General features: G+C 38.2%; 2 protein-coding genes across 2 annotated transcripts; both read left to right on the top strand.

Annotated features, from left to right (window-relative positions):
- The first annotated feature begins 3,967 nt into the window (after positions 1–3,967).
- LOC114281784 (putative receptor protein kinase ZmPK1) lies at positions 3,968–7,666 on the top strand. The gene is made up of 2 exons (XM_082921978.1): positions 3,968–6,634; positions 7,416–7,666. Exon 1 carries the CDS (start codon positions 5,257–5,259, stop codon positions 6,628–6,630), a length of 1,374 nt encoding a protein of 457 aa, XP_082778104.1. The 5' UTR covers positions 3,968–5,256; the 3' UTR covers positions 6,631–6,634; positions 7,416–7,666.
- On the top strand, positions 4,234–5,010 carry LOC145823037 (putative receptor protein kinase ZmPK1). The gene has a single exon (XM_082921979.1). It carries the CDS (start codon positions 4,234–4,236, stop codon positions 5,008–5,010), a length of 777 nt encoding a protein of 258 aa, XP_082778105.1.
- Positions 7,667–12,469: the final 4,803 nt, after the last annotated feature.

Genomic DNA, 12,469 nt, shown 5'->3' with positions numbered 1-12,469 from the left:
GTTTTTCACTCCTGGTGTGCTAGGGGGCTACAGGGATTGTTTTCTGCCCTCCCTTCTGGGCATTAGCCGTTGGAATCGGCGTGTCCTACAGCGGGAATGGTGGCTGCATGACATTGTTTTGCATCATGAAATTGACGACCGATTGCAAGTTTGCCAATTTGTTTGCCATCCCCTTCATCTCATTGTCCCTCTGTAGGCATCTATCCTTCCATACCTGAAGGTCGTCCTCGTTATAATACCCGCTTTGGTCCGTTTTTTTTGGTACGTTGCCTTCCTGGTCGACGTTCTTTCCTCCGTGATTCTGATCACGAGTCTCTTCGTTACAGTTGTCTTCTTCAACGTCAAGGTCAACAGGTTTCCCACTCCCAATAGGAGTGTCATCCCCAATCTTCTCTTTTTGTCCGTTGTTGGCCATCTGGTCTCCTTTCTTTCCAACAGACGGCGCAAAATTGTGTGTCAATTTCCGACCACACTGCCAAATTAGTACTTAGCTGGAGAGCACTGACAGAATAAATTAGTCCCGACGACCTGTAACAGAAAGAAGAGATTCCGGCGGTGGTTCGTCCACCTAGGGGCACTCCGATGATCAAGTCAGTTATCTCTCAAAGATAGCAAAAGTGTTTAACTCACTATTCAGAATATAAATTGCGTACCTTAGACCTATGGAGGTGCCTCCATTTTATAGCCAATACAATCCTAGTCTCAATAGAAGCCTAGCTCTAGTGGACTTAGGATTACTGCTAATCTTGGACTTCCAGTAGGATTGGGATAAACTCTCTAAGAGTCTTATCTTTTACCCAAACTAAAGTCTTCTCTCACTTTAGGACTCTTGTCCCTTATCCGCTTATCCCGGACTCCGATATCTTCGGAGATAACCTCGGCCTAGTCGAGATCACCTTGGCGTCATGATCAGGATACGTGGCACCTCGGCTGACACTTCGGCGTCACCTTGGCCACATGTTGGCACTCGAAAAATATGTCCCCACAGAACGAAAAAGATTTTTAGAACAATCTCTTACATTATCGCTACCATTGTTAATAATCATTATTTATTAATTTTGCTAGGGCCCTTATATTATCACTACCTCTCTTTTATCACTTTGATTTTGGAACTCTCAAAGCCCTCACTAGAAGGTTCTGAAGTTCGGCTATCTTTTGCTTGATGTGATTGAGACCCTCTCCAATCACCACCCCCACCTCCCCCACACACACATGGTGGGTGGATGGTGATTGGAGGAGAAGCAAAAAAAAAAAAAGAAAGAGAAAAACACCAATAAAAAAGAGAGGGGGTCAAAGGGGATGAGGAGAAAGGGGGTCCGGATCATTTTTCTTTTTAATTACATTGACATCAATAAAGAAAATATAATTTATTTTATAATAATAGCAACAAGAAGTTGAATGTTAGGGTACAGTAAGCAAAGGTTAAGGGTTTGAGCTAATTGATCAGTGGCGGCCCCTTTAAGTTGTACACTTTTATATACTAATTTTATTAACAAACTAACAATTCTAATTTCCTAAAATGTTGAAAAGAAAAAAAAAAACAGAATACGTGAAATTAATTTTTAGTAATATCAGAAGGTAAAGAGGGCAAAGTGATAGATGTGTTGATAAATGGATTTTATTTCATGCTTTGTGACAACAATTCATGAACGTTCAAATTCAGGCCCAAAGTCAAGCCTAAGTATGGGATTGGTTTGTAGAGGAAAATGATTTGGAGGCCCAATCTCGAAACCGTATTCTCAATCCAACTCACGTTTGTATTGCAGTCGTAGATGAGTTACGTCATCGATTTTTTTATTTTTTAATTTAATTTTTAGAAAAAATGGAGACTTATTTATAAGTTTTTTTTTAAACACTTATGCTAGGTTAAGTCTTGTGTAATTTCTTATAGAGTTTCAAGTCCAATTTAGATAGGAATGTATTTCACAAGATCCTATATAAACGTAACGTGACGTGACACTTACATAAACGTAACGTGATGTGATACCTACATAAACGTAACGCAACGTGACACATATATAAACGTAACGTGATACCTATACGTAACGTGACACCTACGTAAACGTAACGTGACACTTACATAAACGTAATGTAATGTGTCACGTTACGTTTCACAAACTTAATGAGTTTTTATTTTTTTTAAATTGAATGTGAAAATGTTGCTGGTTTATGTTGGTGTTACGTTACGTTTCTTATAAATATGATCTAGAAATTGAATGTTGCCATAGATCATAGGTGTCACGTTACGTTTATGTAGGTGTCACGTTACGTTACGTTTATGTAGATATGATCTATGGTAACATTCAATTTCCCATATAAGAAATTGAATGTTACCATAGATCATAGGTGTCACGTTACGTTTATGTAGGTGTCACGTTACGTACAGGTGTCATGTTACATTTATCTAGGTGTCACGTTACATTATGTTTATAGAGATGTGATCCATGATAACATTCAATTTCCTATATATGATTTTACTATTATTTATGATATTAACAACTAATATTGAGGGTAAATGTATCAACAAACTTCTCACAGGACTTATGAAAACATAAGTTTTTTAGTAAGACTATATGTAGCATAAGTCTTCCCAATAGAATTTATAAATGATTTTTTCTTTTTTAAACTTATTTTCTAAATATAGTAATGTGTAAGTGATATGATTAGTAAAGGATTGAGAAAATATGAAAGAATTGATTGTTATATTATTGAATTAGAAAATTGAATTGAATTTTTAGATTTGTACAGTAATACTCTTAATTTTTATTTTTAACTCATTGTATTGAGAGAACTCCATTGTTGTCTTTCAATTCTCTCCGACCCATCCCCAATTTCTCACATCCTCGATCTTCAGTGTTAAAAAATCGACCCTAATCTCTCATATTTTCAGTTTTTAGTGAAGAAATCAACCTCGATGATAACACAATCTCGTTAGTCTACAGTCAAGAAATCAACTCCGATAATCAAACAATTGAAGAATACTACTTATGGAAGAAGCGACATCTTCTCTTTATTTGCTTTGCTTGCTCAAAATGTGTATACTATGCCAAGCATTGGTATCTTCAGTTTTACAACCAATTCTTAGAATTGCTCCTCACACCCAGGCCTTGTTGAACTCTGATACTGGATTGAATTCCAACCCACCCAACCCCCCCCCCCCCCCCCCCCCCCCCAATATGGAGGGCTGAATGAAAGAGATGTTATTTGACAGATTTTTTCTTTAATGCTGTCCTTGTATTGTACGGTGTTATTTGAGTTTGTGAGACTCATTACAAATTTTATTTTGATAATTTAATCTGTTTATTTTATAACACCGTCGCTTATATAATTCACACAAAAAATTAAGTTGATTTAATTATCGTAACTGATTCAATTTGTTACATTTGTCATAAAAAAAAAGTAAATAGTTTATTTTGAAAAATACAGTTGTTCGATTTTTAAAGACAAACGCAACAAATTAAACATGTTATAATTATTGAATCGACTTAATTTTTAAGTAAATAATATACATAAAGGGTCTTATAAAATAAGTAATTTAAATTATCAAAATGAGACCCGCAATAAATCCTACCCCACACCCGAATAACATAGCATCCTTCCGTCCCCACCCCTTCTGAAATATTTTTCCTATAGTGCGGAAGTGTATAAAAAATTTCAAAGTCTTTGCCAGTCTTTGTCTGCAGTTTCTCCATCCATTTAGCAGCCTCCAGTTCCATCCCTTTTGAAATATTTTTTCTAAATGCGAAGTATAAGAAATTTTGAAGTCTTTGTGGGCAGTTAGTTACTGCATCGATTCTGAATAAGAACAAGAAACTTCAAAGTCTTGGTAGGTTAAAAGCAAGTCCGTCAAGGGAACAACATACTATTTAACCTGAACAATGATTTGTCTTTCTATTTCATGTGCAACAGTCTCTACCACGTGTACAGTTTGGGTCATAAAAGTAAACTATATCTTATGAAATGACCATTTATGATAGTTGCGTCTACAATTTTAATTGAAACAAACATGATTTAATTTCGGGCTTCGGCCTTATCCCATCTTTAAAAAAAAAAACATGATTTAATGAAACAAAAATTTTATTCTATTTTATTCCAAAAAATCAGACCTACGCAAAACAAATGTCATTGAAAACACTTCAATTGCTTGGTATTGATAGCTTGGATGAGTGAAGGTATACACAGTACTCTTTCTTCCTCCACAAATCCCTTCCTCAACTCTTTTCTTAATCTTACATGAACATCTCACTTTCCTTCTTCCTCATATTTTCCATGTTGGTGATTCCATCTTCATCAACAACTCGCAGCACTTTAAACTCACGCTCGTCTCTTTCTGTGGAGAAACCAAATGACATTTTGATTTCACCAAACGGTGTTTTCGCAGCTGGGTTTCACCCAGTTGGCGACAATGCTTTTATCCTCGCCATATGGTTCGCCAAATCATCGAGTCCTACTGTTGTCTGGACAGCCAACCGAGACCAACCCGTAAACGGAAAAGCCTCAAAGCTTTCACTACTCAAATATGGCAATCTCATTTTAACTGACGCTGGTCAAAACACCATCTGGTCCACCACCACCTCGGCTGCCATGGTGCAATTAGCCCTCCTCAACACTGGTAATCTTGTTCTCAATTCATCGAAAAGTTCCATTCTTTGGCAGAGCTTTGATTCACCAACAGACACACTTCTTCCTCTCCAAATGTTCACTAGATACACAACCCTTGTCTCCTCAAGAAGCCAAACCAACCACTCATCTGGTTTCTACAAGCTTCTCTTCGACAACAATAATCTTCTAAGCCTTCTTTACAATGGTCCAGAAGTTTCCAGCGTTTACTGGCCTGACCCCCAGCTCATGTTTTGGGAATCTGGCAGAACACTATTCAATAGCAGCAAAATTGCAATACTTGACACTTCAGGTTATTTCGTATCATCTGATTCCTTGAAATTTAAATCTGCTGATCTTGGTTTGGGGATTCAAAGAAGATTGACCCTCGTTTTGGATGGTAATCTTTGATTGTATAGCTTAGATGAGAAGACCGGTAATTGGACCGTAACATGGCAAGCCACGGCTGATCCTTGCAGGGTTCATGGACTATGTGGACCCAACAGCATTTGTAGTTATGGTTCTGGTTCCGGTAGGGGGTGCTCTTGTCTGCCGGGGCATAAGATCAAGAATCAGAGTGATTGGTCTTATGGGTGTGAATTAGAATACAATCTTCCTGATGATGATCGTAAGGCTAGTTTTGTCTCGGTGGATCATATGAGATCGTATGGGTATGATTATCAATCTTATGGAAACTCCACCTTAGAGAGTTGCAAGGAATTTTGTTTGCACACATTAATATGCAAAGGGTTCGTGTTCATATTTGAAAGTGGTGTCTACAAGTGTAATTTCAAGTCACAACTACGCAATGGGAGACATTCCCCATATGTGATTGGAACACTCTATGTCAAGCTAAATGTTTCTGAAAAAAGTGGTGTCTTTTCCTCAAATGCAGTACCTGTTAAAGAAAAGAAATTGAATTGCTCTAGTTTGGGCAAGAACACTATACAGTTGGATCGAGTTTATAAAACCAACGATGGAAACAAGTTCTTGAATTTTTTGGTTTGGTTTGCCTGCGCAATAGGAGTTGTTGAGATGCTATGTATACTTCTGATATCTTTTTTGGTATTTAAAAAGCCCAACAATTCAGGTCCAGAAACGCAAGGCTATTTCCTCGCTGCAACGAAATTTAAAAAATTCACTTACGCAGAAATGAAAAGGGCAACACGAGGTTTCAGTGAAGAGATTGGGAGAGGTGGTCATGGAGTTATTTACAAAGGCATATTACCCGATCATCGAATTGCAGCAATTAAGCGGCTCAACGAAGCTAACGAAGGAGAAGCCGAATTTCTAGCAGAGGTAAGCACCATTGGAAGGCTAAACCACATGAACTTGATAGAGATGTGGGGATATTGCGCGGAGGGAAAGCACAGGCTTTTGGTTTACGAGTACATGGAACACGGATCATTGGACAAAAATTTGTGTTCCAACGAACTTGACTATGACAAGAGGTTCAACATCGCGGTTGGCATTGCAAAAGGCCTAGCTTATCTGCACGAAGAGTGTTTGGAATGGGTTCTGCATTGTGATGTGAAGCCTCAGAACATACTCTTGGACACAAATTACCAACCAAAGGTAGCAGATTTTGGCCTATCCAAATTACTAAATAGAGGTAGTAGCCAAAATTCGAGTTTTTCGAAGATAAGAGGAACAAGAGGTTACATGGCTCCTGAATGGGTTTTCAATCTACCAATTACTTCCAAAGTTGATGTTTATAGCTATGGGATTGTTGTGTTGGAGATGATCACGGGAAGGAGCCCAACGGGAGTCCGCGACGCTGTTGAGGGTGAAGAAGTGGAGGGGTGTGAAAGATTGGAAACTTGGGTGAGGAAGAAGATGAATGGTTCAGAGGCATTGTGGATTGAAGAAATAATAGACCCTGTCATGATGGGGGGATGTGAGAGGAGTAAGATGGAAAATCTGGTTAGGGTGGCTGTGCAATGTGTGGAGGCAGACACAGATGCTAGACCCACCATGAGAGAGGTGGTGGAGATGCTTTTTCGCCATGAGGATAGCCATGACACTGCCTAGTGAGGTAATACACTCGGTTCAATTTGCGCTCTTATGTCCTTGATTTGTTTTGTTGTCAGCCTTTTATTTTCACTTCCTACAATAATTCCCATGTTTGGAGATAAATAGTATACAATTAATAGAAGTAAATTATATTTTGTCATTTGATGATTAAAAAAAAAATTGATATATAGCATTCCTCAATTAAAAAATACATATATAGTTTTAACCACAATGATCAATGACCATGAGTAAAATTATTCAGTAGTTTAGAATCCTTACATCAATTTTGATTTGAAATCATTATAATTGAATATACCAAAAGAATAAAAATATAGAGTAAATATGTTCTATTTTTTCACATTTTCAAAGATGTGAATTCCAATATAATAGGATTTTCGGTCTCACTTTTTTTAAAAAAAAAATTATTTTTAGTTTTTAATGTCACCTCCTGTATGTGATCGGGATTAAAATTGATGTGAGGGACCTGAATATTGAATAATTTTCCCAATGACCCTTTAATAAAGGTCATTTGTAGAATAGACCAAGTATATTTAGTTACTGATTACAATTAGCCCATATTATTTTTTAATGTGATGCTTGGTAAATCTTTTCATTTAATAAATGAAAATTTTTAAATGCATGCGTCTAAGATTTGTAGTCCCATTAAAGGTGTGAAATCTGTTTTATATGAGAGGCGAATTCAATAATAAGATTATATACAAGTAGATGAACTGTTTCTTAAAATATATCCTTATGCATTACTCTTATGATTTTTTTTTTTTAATATATAATTGAAATTGCAGGCTCTTTCATGCAAGGCACTTGTAGACGATTCAAGAGTTGTTCTGTATTTTTAATTTGGGATATCAGATTCGAAGGAGCATGACTCTCAGACTGGTCTCTAATATTGTAACTTTTTAAAATATTTTTATATAAACTTCCTATGTACCAAAAAAAATAGGACATATTACCTCGGTAGTATCTATATTTTGCCTCTTGTGTTATTTTGGTTCCTACACTTCCAATTGATTCAATTTTTACCCTTAATTTTAAATTTTGTGTCAATTTAGTTCAATTAAAAATATTGTTAGTGTTTTTTTAAAGAAAATTATCACTAAATTAGTTAAGGTTAACTGACTGAATTTATTAATTTTATAATTTTGTACTTAAAGATATAACACACGACACTTATGTATGTAACTTCCATAAAGAAATGTTAAGAATTGTAATTAATTGGATCAAATTGAAACAAAATCATAAATTCAAGATCAAAATCGAGGTAATTGAAATTATAAGGAATAAAATAACACAATAATCAAAATACAAGACTACCATTGTAATTTGCCAAAAAAATAAAAACAACGTGGTTCATTTTTCATACATAAATGCAAGTCCCTTTACACAACCAATCACACTCCCACATAAGGCCGTGCAAAAAAAAAAAAAAAACGGTTTCAGCAAATTTTATTTTGTCAAGCCAATTAATATGGCTTTTCAAAAATTATTCGTTCGTTGAGAATCACACCGAGCCGCACTTTTTTTTCTTTCAAAGAATGGATACCAATTCAACCAAAACAAACAAGAAAACCATTACAAACAATCCAAACAGAGCGTGGTAGCCAAATTAGGTGGAGTATCCTCCAACCAAACAACTGACTTGGCCATCTTAGCCAATGCATGACCCACTTTGTTACCTTCCCGCTGCGTATGAGAGATTCAAAACTGACGGAAACCCAACCTTTGGTGATGAGTCTGAGAGATTGTGTCCACAAGGAGAGAAGAGAACAAATACCCCAACATCACGAACGGCATTGACAATTGTCAGTGAGCAGGGCCGGTCCTGGGCTAAGGCGAGTAAGGTCTGTGCCTAGGGCTGTTAAAATTTGGCCCAAAATAGGGCTCCAAATTTTGAAGATCTATTATACTATCAAGTTTTAAATAAAGTCTAATTATTGTTAGAAGCCTTCAAAAACAAAACAACCCACTAAAATAGAAGCCCTCTAAAATAAAACAGCCTACTATAAAAAGTCCAAATAAAAAAATGTTGCAGGCCTATATTAAAAACAAATAAAAAAATTAATCCATTTGAAAAAACAAACAAATGGTCCAAATTTACTAAAACAAACTTGAATGGCCACTAACAAATATATTTTTTAAATTTGGATGTATGTGCAAGTGATGGGGCCCAAATTTAGAAACTCGCCAAGGCCAATTCTCAGGGCCGGCCTGTCAGTGAGTCACCCTCAAAGTGAGCATCCCAAATCATGGCTTCACTAGCAAAATCCGTAGTCTCTAGAGCAGCAAAAGCTTCATCACAAAGTGAGCAACCCAAGTTTCAATCTTTTCAGACAAGGAAGCAACCACTTCCCCGTTGTAGCCGACAATAATAACCCCAAGGCCAATCGCCTTTTGATCCCCAAAGACAGCAGCATCAAAATTCACCTTAAGCCACCCTTCCATTGGTGCTTTCCAGCGCACTCATCCTTGATGTCACGTGACATTGACCCACCCATACCCAATCTGCCCACCCCAAAACCGTAATTTTTTTTGGGAAATACCATACAACAATGCTATAGACTCCAAAAAAAATAAAAAATAAAAAAAAAATACAACTCCCACTTACTTGTGCTTAGTTCAGGGAGAAAAAAAAATAAAAAAATAAAAAATAAAAACATATGATTTGTTCATATTATTTTGGGAGTCAAGAAGGTCTTCAACTTTGGCGATCTCAAACATTTTTCAATAGCATATCACTTGAAAGATGAAAAAAAAAGGGTAAAATTCCATCTTGGCCCTTTTATATTTGGTTATTTTTTTACTTTGATCTTTAAAATTTATTTTTGTCCTACTTTAATTTTTTTTTTCAAGTTTTTTGTAGGTAACTCTTAAAACAATTTTTTGTTAAAAATTAGACAAAGTAATTAAACTTTTGAGAGTCAAAATGAGAAAGCAATTAAACATAAAACAGATAAAGTATAATTTATCAAAAAAAAACTAAAATATAGATTTAATTGTAAAATTCATAAATTTAAATTATTAAATCAAAATTTTTTTCATGTATTTATAATTAGTTTTAAAAAAGGAAAAATTGGTCTAGAGTCCCTCTCCCACTTTTCATAAGGGAAGAGATCCACAAAATTATTTTTTGATGTTTAAGGTCCCTAAACATATATCAGAGAAATTTGACTCTTTGTAACTACTCTACTCTACTCTCTCTCTCTTCTCCTCTCACCCACTGTCTTCCAAATCCAAGGCAACAAGCTCTGCTCCTCCACCCTCTTCTACGACCTCTTCCTCAACACCTTCTCCTCCGATTCCTCCCTCCGCTCTGCCACCGTCGCAGACCTCCGTTGTTTGTTCCCATAAATTCTCTTTGTTCTGGGTTGTGTTTCTATGCTGGTTTGTGGCATGTCCTATGGGGCTGTTTGTTTCTAGGTGAGGTTGCCGTTCACCGTGGTGCTTGTGGGTTTACCGGTCACCAAGGATTCGTGGTCCGAGATCCAGCTCAAGAAAATGGAGTTTGGAGGTAACGAGATCCATCAACGGTTTCACCTTCAGTCTCTCTCTCAAATTTACCATTCTCATCTTTTCCGTTTCCTCCATCAGGATCTATATCATTACCACCAGATTCTCCACATGCTTCCCCACCAGATTCTTTGGTCTCTTCACCATCACCTAGCCCACCAACAAGTCCACCTTCACTTTCTCCATCAAATCCACCACTGTAGACACCCAATTTTTGACCGACCTTAAGACTCAGACGTTACTGATTGAGCGCTCGGTGATATTGCATATTCTGCTCGTTCAGAAGTTTCAGAGTCCTGGCTGCAAGCCTTGCATCTAGACTTCCGAGCTTTTTCGTGCCTTGCCTCGGTTTGCGAACCAAGCTCTGTTTTCTCTGTTTTCTCTTCCCGAAGGGAGGGAGAGGTCTCGTAGATCATCTCTCAGTGGCCGTAGGCTACGTTTCGTGGTCGTAGGCCATTTTTCTCGTTTGGAGCCCGGTTTCCGATTTTTCGGAGCCGACGGCCGTGTGCCTCGGCTCGGGACCGCCTAACTACCTCCGTTTGCTCCGGTTTTCGGCACACATCTTATTTACTTCCTTTTGGGGGACACTGTGGCTCGAGAGAGCAACTTCGTGGTCAAATGCCACCTCCGGTGTTTAACAACCCATTTTCGGGGCCCCGGGCCGCGCGTTTCGGTCCCCGAACCTCCGTTTTGCATCCGTTTTGGTTCATTTTTGGTGGAGACCTTATTTTCATTGTTAGAAAGCTTGTAGGAGGGTGGGAGGCCAGCAATTTTTTTGAAAGTCAGTTTTATTTCTTCATCGCTCTCCGTCGGCCGTTTTCCTCACTAGAAAGCTAATGTTGACCACTCCCGGGCCACTTTCTTTAGCCATAAACCCCATATTTGTGTTGTACACACCTGGGAGGCCACCAATATGAATAGGCCGGCCAGTAATTGTCTCTGACCCTTTTCAACCCCTCTAAGAAGTTGGCTTTTCTCTCTCATGGTTCACATTTTCTAGGTTTTGACCACATATTTGTGTTGTGCACACATGGGAGGCCACCTTTTTGGGGTGGCCGGCCAGCAATTTTGATTGACCATTTTGACCCCTGGCCAGCCGGCCAGGGGGGGTGGCCGGCCGGCCCCCTGACCCTTTTGAACCTGGTCGGCCATGATCCTCTCTCCAAGTGTATTCCAGCTGTGCCAGCTATTTCCCCACAGATCCTGTATCTGAGAGGCTGCCTTTCGGGGGGAAAATTTGAATTTATTTTTTCCCCCTTTTCCCTTGGCCTCTCCTCTATAAAGCCAGCACCCCAGCTCCATTTTGAGGGGCTAGAAAAACCAGCTGGAGCATACACCATTCCCTCCTCCATTGCTCTCCATTTTCAAGCTCCAAATACCCATTGTTCTTGACCTTTACACACCACCTCCAAGCCTACAACCTCCACACTCCATTCCAGCAACTTGAGGCTATTTTTCAGAGGTTAGGAGCTCCTCTTCTTGGACCAGAAGTTGCGGGAAAGTTGTGCTACAAGGTTGAGTCCTCTTCTCCCTCTTTCTTGCCTTATTTTGTTCTATATCTTAGCCCCTTTTACTTACATTTTTGGGCTCCGACCTGAACTGTAAAGAGTCATATTTTGAGCTCCTTTTCATGTTTGATCAAGGAATTTTTTCTGTTTGAGGTCTTCTCCTCACCCTTTGTGCTTAATCCCTCTTTTAGGCCTATTTTTGCATGGTATTTTAGTCTTATTTGTGAGCTGTTTTGGACTTGGTCATAAGCTGTAAAATGTCTTGTTTTGAACCCCTCTTCAACTTTGTTGAAGGGCTCTCCTCTGTTTGAGGCCAACTGCTACCACTTGTCTCTTTATCCCTCTTTTAGGCCTTTTTCTTGCATGTTGTTTTAGCCTCACTTGTGTTTATTTTCGAGACTTGATATAAACTGTAAAGTGCCTTCTTTTGAGCCCCTCTTCAACTTTGTTGAAGGGTTCTTTGCTATTTGGGGCCAGCTGTTGTCCCTTGTCTCTAATCTCTTTTTTAGGGCTTCTTTTTGCATAATAGATTAGCTCTATTTGTGTTCACTTTTGAGATTTGTTGTAAACTTAAAAGAGTCTCCTTTTGACACCATCTTCATGTTTTATTAAGATCATTTTCTTGTTTGAGGTCATATGCTTCCTTGCATGTTTGATTGTCCCTTATTTTGAGCCTTACACCTAAGCTCTTGTTGCATGCTTGGTTTGGCACTGAAATCCAGTGGATTTTCAGTGGCTAGCACACTGTTCTGAGCCTCCAAATCAGAGGGGGGTGACCCCCTCTCACCTTGACTTGTTTGGTGGTCATTTTTGGCCTTCCAAAG

The sequence above is a fragment of the Camellia sinensis genome, chromosome 3 (genome assembly GCF_055761805.1).
Source record: "Camellia sinensis isolate YWXY chromosome 3, ASM5576180v1, whole genome shotgun sequence".
Taxonomy (NCBI): domain Eukaryota; kingdom Viridiplantae; phylum Streptophyta; class Magnoliopsida; order Ericales; family Theaceae; genus Camellia; species Camellia sinensis.
Note: the sequence above shows the minus strand (reverse complement) of the source record. Positions and strands in the feature narration are given on the sequence as shown.

Bases quoted from the DNA above. Each gene is read 5' to 3' on its own strand.
- LOC145823037 (XM_082921979.1), top strand. From the start codon at position 4,234: ATGAACATCTCACTTTCCTTCTTCCTCATATTTTCCATGTTGGTGATT.
- LOC114281784 (XM_082921978.1), top strand. From the start codon at position 5,257: ATGAGATCGTATGGGTATGATTATCAATCTTATGGAAACTCCACCTTA.